This window comes from Melozone crissalis, unplaced genomic scaffold, assembly GCF_028551555.1.
Source record: "Melozone crissalis strain CALT ecotype California unplaced genomic scaffold, PUWL_Pcris_2 ptg000336l_1, whole genome shotgun sequence".
NCBI classification, from domain to species: domain Eukaryota; kingdom Metazoa; phylum Chordata; class Aves; order Passeriformes; family Passerellidae; genus Melozone; species Melozone crissalis.
Genome location: NW_026536085.1, coordinates 10,670 through 19,421, shown reverse-complemented (window position 1 = coordinate 19,421; position 8,752 = coordinate 10,670). Strand labels below are relative to the sequence as shown.

The window sequence follows — 8,752 nt, the reverse complement described above, 5'->3', positions numbered from 1 at the left end:
TTGGGGGGGGATTTGGGGAGAATTTTGGTGAATTTTGGAGGATTTGGGGGGAATTTCCACCTATAGAAAGGGGCGTGGCCAAACCCCACGTGCCCGCAGGCAGCCAATGGGAGCGGGCTGGGCTAGCAGTGGGCGTGGCTTTATTCTCGTGACCGGAAATGGGCGTGGATCTACCGGCACGCGTGGAGTGGGCGTGGCCATCAAAGCCACGCCCTGTGAGAGTGCGGCAGCGAGAGGGCGTGGTCAAATTCAAACCACGCCCCTTAAAAAGTAGGCGGGGTTTAGGGGCGGCGCTTGCCGGGGCATAGTCAAGACAGACCACGCCCCCTCGGGCTGTGATGGGCAGACGCTGAAGGGGGCGTGGTCCGATCAGGCCACGCCCCCCACGTCTGCGGCGGGGTGGACGCTGGAAGGGGCGTGGCGTGTGATGGAGGACGGGCATTATGGGCGTGGTCACGTCAGGCCCCGCCCACTCAAACCGCGGCGGCGCGGGCACCGAGGGGGAGTGGCTTTCGAAGGAGACGTTGTTTGTGGGCGTGGTCACGCCAGGCCACGCCTTCTTGAACTGCGGCTGTGCCGAAACGGAGGGGGGGCGTGGCTTATAAGGGGGATGCGCTTTTGTGGGCGTGGTCACGCCAGGCCCCGCCCCCTCAGACTGCGGCTGTGCCGAAACGGAGGGGGGCGTGGCTTATAAGGGGATGTGCTTTTGTGGGCGTGGCCACGCCAGGCCCCGCCCCCTCAGACTGCGGCTGTGTCGAAACGGAGGGGGGCGTGGCTTATAAGGGGGATGTGCTTTTGTGGGCGTGGCCACGCCAGGCCCCGCCCCTCAGACTGCGGCTGTGTCGAAACGGAGGGGGGCGTGGCTTATAAGGGGATGTGCTTTTGTGGGCGTGGCCCCGCCAGGCCCCGCCCCCTCGGACTGCGGCGGGCGCGGCTCCGGCGGCCGAGGGTGAGTGGGGGGCCCGGGGGGTTCGGGGGATTCGGGGATTTCGGGGCGCTCTTGATAAATTTTGGGGCATTTCGGTGAATTTTGGGGCGGATTCGGGGCATTTTCGGGGGATTTTGGGGCGATTTGTGGGGATTTTTGGTGAATTTTGGGGATCTTGGTGAGATTTTGGGGGGGATTTTTTTGGATTTTGGGGTGATCTAAGGAGAATTTGCGTGGATTTCGGTAAATTTGGGTGGGATTTTGAAGGATTTTTGGGGAGATTTGGGGGATTTGGATGGATTTTGGTGAATTGGGGGGGATTTTTTGGAAGATTTCGGGGGATCTTGATGAGATTTTGGGGATTTTTTGGGGGGATTTTGGGGGATTTTTGGCGAATTTTGGGGGGATCTTGGTGAGATTTTGGGGGATTTTGGGGGGGGATTTTGGGGGGATTTTGGTGAATTTTGGGGGCTGTCCGAGGTGCTGAAAGGGGCGGGGCCTCCATTACTGAGACCCCACCCCCAATTCCGGGACCCTCCCCCAATTTGGGGACTGCCGGGACCCCCCCAAATTCTGGGACCCCCCCCCTCAATTCTGGGACCCCTCTCCAATTTCTGGGCACCCCCAAAATCTTCAAACCCCCCCCCAATTCTGGGACCCCCACCCCAAATCCTGAACACCCCAATTCTGAGACCCTCCCCCTATTGTGGGACCCCCCCAAATTCTGGGACCCCTCCCCCAAATCCTGGACACCCCCAAAATCTTCAAACCCCCCCCAATTCTGGGACCCCCACCCCAAATCCCTCCCAGACCCCCAAATCCCCCCCAGACCCCGGGACCCCCCCATTCCCAGGACCCCCCAGGACCCCTCCCCAATTCCCGGGGTCCCCGTTTGGCCCCCCCGGCCCCAGGAACCCCCGGGACTCCTCCCCAATTCCCGGGGTCCCTCCAGGACCCCCCAGGACCCCCAGGAACCCCCAGGACCCCTCCCCAATTCCCGGGGTCCCCCCACATCCCCAGGACCCCTCCCCAATTCCCAGAACCCCCCAGGACCCCCCAGGGGACCCCTCCCCAATTCCCGGAACCCCTCCAAGACCCCCCAGGACCCCCAGGGCCCCTCCCCAATTCCAGGGTCCCCGTTTGGCCCCCCAGGACCCCCGGGACCCCTCCCCAATTCCCGAGGACCCCTCCCCAATTCGGGGGTCCCCGTTTGGCCCCCCCGGCCCCGGGTATTCCGGCCGTAACGCGGATCCCTCCGGCCCCGGGACCCCCGGGACCCCTCCCCAATTCCCGAGGACCCCTCCCCAATTCGGGGGTCCCCGTTTGGCCCCCCCGGCCCCGGGTATTCCCGGCCGTAACGCGGATCCCTCCGGCCCCGGGACCCCCGGGACCCCTCCCCAATTCCCGAGGACCCCTCCCCAATTCGGGGGTCCCCGTTTGGCCCCCCCGGCCCCGGGTATTCCCGGCCGTAACACGGATCCCTCCGGCCGCGCTGTTATTGCTGGAGAATACGCGGAGCCGAGGGGACGCCCCGGCCTCGGGACCCCCGCGACCCCTCCCCAAATCGGGGACCCCTCCCCAAAATAACACCCGGGGACCCCTCCCCAAATAACAGCCAGGGACCCCTCCCCAAAATAATACCCAGGGACCCCTCCCCAAATAACAGCCAGGGACCCCTCCCCAAATAACACCCGGGGACCCCTCCCAAAATAACACCCAGGGACCCCTCCCCAAAATAATACCCAGGGACCCCTCCCCAAATAACACCCAGGGACCCCTCCCCAAAATAACACCCAGGGACCCCTCCCCAAATAACACCCGGGGACCTCCCCCAAATAACACCCAGGGACCCCTCCCCAAATAACACCCAGGGACCCCAGGGAACCCTCCCCAGATCGGGGACCCCTCCCCACATAACACCCAGGGACCCCTCCTCAAATAACAGCCAGGAACCCCTCCCCAAATAACACCCAGGCACCCCAGGGACCCCTCCCCAAATAACACCCGGGGACCCCTCCCCAAATAACACCCAGGGACCCCATCCCCAAATAACACCCAGGCACCCCAGGGACCCCTCCCCAAATAACACCCAGGGACCCCTCCCCAAATAACACCCGGGGACCTCCCCCAAATAACACCCAGGGACCCCTCCCCAAATAACACCCAGGGACCCCTCCCCAAATCGGGGACCCCTCCCCACATAACACCCGGGGACCCCTCCTCTAATAACAGCCAGGGACCCCCGGGACCCCTCCCCAAATCGGGGACCCCCCCCTCCAAATAACACCCAGGGACCCCTCCCCAAATAACACCCAGAGACCCCCAGGTACCCGTCCCCAAATAACACCCAGGGATTCCCCGGGACCCCTCCCCAAATCGGGGACCCCTCCCCAAATAACACTCAGGGACCCCCCCGGGACCCCTCCCCAAATCGGGGACCCCCACCCGGGACCCCCGGGAATCCCCTGGGGACACTCGGGGACACTCGGGAACGGCCCGAGGGTCCCCCGGGGACACCCGGGAACCGCGGGGAGACCCCTGAGACCACCCAGGGACCCCTCCCCAAATCAGGGACCCCTCCCCAAATAACACCCAGGGACCCCTCCCCATCCCGAGACCCCCCGAGGATCCCCCAGGGACACCGGGAACCGCGGGGAGACCCCAAGGGACCCCCAGAGACCCCCAGGGAGCCCCCCAAACCCGGGACCCCCATAAGGGACACGCAGAGACCCCCAGGGAACCCCCCCAAACCCAGGGGGACCCTTCCCCATCCCGGGACTCCCTCCCCAACCAGAGACCCCTCCCCAGAAACCCCCCCAAAAGGGACCCCCAGGGACCCCCCCAAGGGACCCCCAGGGACCCTTCACCATCCTGGGACCCCTCCCCAACCAGAGACGCCCTCAGGGATCCCCATAAGGGACACCCAGAGACCCCCAGGGAACCCCCCAAACCCAGGGACCCCCACAAGGAACACCCAGAGACCACCCAGGGACCCCCGGGGACCCCCCTGGGGACACTTGGGGACATCCAGGAACCTTGGGGACCCCCAGGGACCCCCATAAGTGACACCCAGGGACCCCCATAAGGGAGACCCGGGGACCCTTCCCCATCCCGGGACCCCCTCCCCAAATCAGGGACCGCCCCCCAAACAGCCCCATCCCCCTGGGACCCCCCCCAGAACCCCCCCCCGGGACCCCCCTGGGGACACTTGGGGACACTCGGGGACCTTGGGACACCCAGGGACCCCCATAAGTGACACCCAGAGACCCCCCTGGGGACACCCAGGGACCCTTCCCCATCCTGGGACCCCCTCCCCAAATCAGGGACCTCCCCAGGGATCCCCCCAAGGGACCCCCAGGGACCCCCATAAGGGACCCCCAGGGACCCCCGGGGACCCCCCTGGGGACACTCGGGGACCTTGGGGACACCCAGGGACCCCCATAAGGGACCCCCAGGGACCCCCCCAAGGGACCCCCAGGGACCCTTCCCCATCCTGGGACCCCCTCCCCAACCAGAGACCCCCCCAGGGACCCCCATAAGGGACACCCAGGGACCCCCCTGGGGACACTCAGGGACCTTGGGGACCCCCAGGGACCCCCACAAGGGACCCCCAGGGACCCCCAGAGACCCCGTCCAGAACCCCCTGGGACCCCCCTGGGGACACCTGGGGACACTCAGGGACCTTGGGGACCCCCAGGGACCCCCATAAGGGAGACCCGGGGACCCTTCCCCATCCTGGGACCCCCTCCCCAACCAGAGATCCCCCCAGGGACCCCCATAAGGGACACCCAGGGACCCCCCAGGGGACACTTGGGGACACTGGGGGACACTGGGGGAGGGCTGGGAAGAGTCGGGAGAGCCTCCGGTGGCCCTTGGGGACGCTCAGGTGGCTTTGAGGACCCTCGTGTGACTTGGGGACATTGGGGTGGCCTTTGGGGACACTTGTGTGACTTTTGGGGACCTTGGTGTGACCCTTGGGGACCCTAGAGTGACTTGGAGACACCCAGGTGGCTTTGGGGACACCCAGGTGGCTTTGGGGACACCCGGGTGGCTTTGGGGACCCTCAGGTGGCCCTTGGGGATGCTCAGGTGGCTTTGGGGACAGTTCTGTGACCTTTGGGGACACTCAGGTGGCCTTTGGGGACCTTGGTGTGACCTTTGGGGACCCTGGGGTGACTTTTGGGGACCCTAGAGTGACTTGGGGACACTCAGGTGGCTTTGGGGACCCTCCGGTGGCCCTTGGGGACGCTCAGGAGAGCCTTGGGTGGCCTTTGGGGACCCTGGAGTGACTTTTGGGACACTCAGGTGGCCTTTGGGGACACCTGGTTGGCCCTTGGGGACACTCAGGTGGCCTTTGGGGACCTTGGTGTGACCCTTGGGGACCCTGGAGTGACTTGGAGACACTCAGGTGGCTTTGGGGACCCTCATGTGACTTGGGGACACTGGGGTGGCCTTTGGGGACCTTGGTGTGACCTTTGGGGACACTCAGGTGGCCCTTGGGGATGCTCAGGTGGCTTTGGGGACAGTTCTGTGACCTTTGGGGACACTCAGGAGAGCCTTGGGTGGCCTTTGGGGACCTTTGTGTGGCCTTTGGGGACACTTGTGTGACTTGGGGACACTCAGGTGGCTTTTGGGGACCTTTGTGTGACTTGGGGACACTCGGGTGGCCTTTGAGGATCTCTGTGTGACCTTTGGGGACATTTCCGTGACCTTTGGGGACCTTCATGTGGCCTTCGGGGACATTTCTGTGACCATTGCTGTGGCCAGGGTCCCCTGGGACCTTTGGGGACCCCTGTGTCACCGGTGGAGACCCTCAGGTGACATTTGGTGACACACGTGACCCTCCTGTGACCTTTGGGGACATTTGGGGACCTTTGTGTGACCTTTGGGGACCCTCTGGTGACCCTTAGGTGACCTTTAGTGACACCTGTGACCGTCATGTGACCTTTGGGGACCCTCATGTGACACGTGTGACAATGGTGACCGTAAATGACCCTTGGTGACCTTTCTGTGACCTTTCTGTGACCCTTGGTGTCCCCCCGTGTGACAGCGGAGGGTGGGCGTGTCCCCGCGCTCGCCCCGCCCCTTTTAACCCAGAGGGGCGGTGCCACGCATCTCATTAAGCGCGTGGCCACGCCCCCTCACTGTCTGAGGGCGGGAACACCGCTGAGGGCAACCCGCGCTCTGATTGGCTGAGCCGCCACGGCGGGAAAGGCGCTGAGGGGAGCTCTGCTCCGATTGGCCGAGAGACTCCCGCTCACTGCGGCGGGCGGGACCACCTCTGAGGGCAGCACTACTCTGATTGGTCGAGCTGCGGTGAGCCGCCCCGTGATTGGCTGAGCGCTGCCGGTGCGCGTAGCTGATTGGCTGCGCGGCGGCGGTGGTGGCGGTCCCGCTGCTGGGCATGGCGGCGGCTCTGGAGCGGGCGCTGGGCCCGGCAGCGCCCGGGCGAGGCTCGGAGGCGGCGCTGCCGCCGGTGCCGGTGCTGGTGCTGGGCCCGGCGGGCTCGGGCCGCACCTCGCTGCTGCTGCGGGCGGCGCTGGCGGGCGGCGCCGACGGGCCCCGAGCGCTGTTCCTGGCGCCCAGCGCCGTCCCGCGGCTCCCGGGAGGGCCCGGCGGGCCCGGCACCGACCCGAGGGCGCTGCAGGTGAGCGGGGAACGGAAACGGGGACGGGAACCGGGCGGGGATCGCTGAGGGGGAGGCGGGGATGGCCGGGAGGGGCGGGGCTTGCCGAGGGGGAGGAAGGAGGGGGCGGGGTTTGTAATGGGGGCGGGGCTTGTTATGGAGGCGGGTCCGTGTTCGTGTGGGTGTGGCTTTGGGGGTGAATATATTAACGAAGGGGTGTGACCTGAAAGGGGCGTGGTTTTGTCCTTTTGTGGGCGGGGCTGTGCATGTGGGCGGGGTTTGGGGATTCGCCGTTCATGGGGGGTGTGAAAGGATTTGGGGATCTGGTCTGACTCTTGTCCCTCTGTCCCCCTGTCCCTCTGTCCCCCTGTCCCTCTGTCCCTCTGTCCCCTCTCCTCTGTCCCCTGTCCCCCCTCTCCCCTATCCCTGTCCCTTTTGTCCCCCTGTCCTCTTGTCCCTCTGTCCCCTGTCCCCCTCTCCCCTATCCCCTGTCCCTGCCCCTATCCCCTGTCTCATGTCCGTCTGTCCCTCTGTCCCTCTGTCCCTCCGTCTCTCTTATCCCCTCTGTCCATCTGTCTGTCTGTCCCTCTGTCCCCTGTCCCTCTGTCCCTCTGTCCCTCCATCTTCTTTATCCCCTCTGTCCCCTTTGTCCTCCTGTCCCTCTGCCCCCCATCCCTCCATCCCCGTGTCCCTCTGTCCCCTGTTTCCGTCCCTCTGTCCCCTCTCTCCTGTCCCCCTGTCCGTCTGTCCCCTGTCCCCCTGTCGCCATTATCCCCATCGTCCCTCTGTCCCCCTGTCCCATCTGTCCCCTCTCCCCTACCCCCGTTGTCCCCTTCGTCCCCCCCCCCGTCTGTCCCCTGTCCCCCTGTCCGTCCGTCCGTCCGTCCGTGTCCCCGGCAGCGCCTGCAGCTGCGCTACCCCCGCTCTCGGCTGTCGCTGTGTCGCGAGCTGCTGTCGCTGTCGCTGTCGCCGTCCCCTCCTCCCTCCCTGCTGCTGCTGGACGGGCTGGAGCGCTACCTGTGCCCGTCCCCGCGCGTCCCCTCGGTGTCCCCGGCCGTCCCCTCGCGGCTGGCGGCGCTGCTGCTGGAGCTGGCGCGCGCCCCCCCGCGGTGTCCCCGGTGTCCCCGCGGTGTCCCCGCGCAGGTGGTGGCGGCGCTGCGGCTGCCCCCGCCCGGGCCGCGCGTGCTGGGGCCGCTGCTGCGCTTCTTCCCCGCGCGGTGCCACCTCAGCCCCGACACCGCGGGGGACACCGGAGGGGACACGGGAGGGGACACGGGAGGGGACACCGGAGGGGACAGACGGCGCCGCCACGTGCGGGTGACGCTGCGGTGCCCCGGCAATGCCACACGGAGGTGGCGGCTGCGCCTCGGGGACAGCGGGGACGGTGACAGCGACAGGGATGGGGACAGCGATTGGGACAGAGAGGGTGACAGCGATTGGGACAGCCCTGGGGACAGCGATGGGGACAGCGATGGGGACAACGATGGGGACAGCGGCGGCGAGGAGGAGTGGATGTGACACGGCCACCTCGGGGGGACACGGAGCCGATGGCACCCCCTCAGTGACAAGGATGTGGTGACATCCTTTCCATTGGTGACAAGGACCCGATGGGTGACACGGCCACACCTGGAGGTGACACGGACTCGATGGCACCTCCTCGGTGACAAGGATGCAGTGTCACCCCTCCATTGGTGACAAGGACTCGATGTCACCCCTCCATTGGTGACACGGACCCTGGTGGAGACACGGACCCGCTGGCACACCCTCAGTGACAAGGATGCGATGTCACCCCTCCATTGGTGACAAGGACCCGATGGGTGGTGACACGGCCACCCCAGGAGTGACACGGACCCAATGTCACCCCTCCATTGGTGACACAGCCACCCACATGGGTGACACGGACCCAATGTCACCCCCCCAGCGATAAAGACTCGATGTGACCCCCACCATGAGTGGCAATGACCTCAGTGTCCCCTCCCTGTCCCTGGTGACAAGGACCCAGTGGGTGGCACGGACTCGGTGTCCCCTCCCCGTCACTGGTGTCAGGTCCCTGATGTCCCCTCCCTGTCACTGGTGACACGGACCCAGGGTGTGACAGGGACTTGGTGTCCCCTCCCTGTGTCCCCTCCCTGTGTCCCCTCCCTGTCACTGGTGACACAGACCCAGTGTGTGACAGGGACTTGGTGTCCCCTCCCTGTG

The 8,752-nt window shown here is 66.0% G+C and overlaps 1 protein-coding gene across 1 annotated transcript; it reads left to right on the top strand.

Annotated features, from left to right (window-relative positions):
* Positions 1 to 6,331: 6,331 nt before the first annotated feature.
* Positions 6,332 to 8,071, top strand: SWSAP1 (SWIM-type zinc finger 7 associated protein 1). Its single transcript, XM_054294846.1, has 2 exons — positions 6,332 to 6,574; positions 7,454 to 8,071. The coding sequence occupies exons 1-2, from the start codon at positions 6,332 to 6,334 to the stop codon at positions 8,069 to 8,071; spliced, it is 861 nt and encodes a 286-aa protein (XP_054150821.1).
* The last annotated feature ends 681 nt before the right edge of the window (positions 8,072 to 8,752 follow it).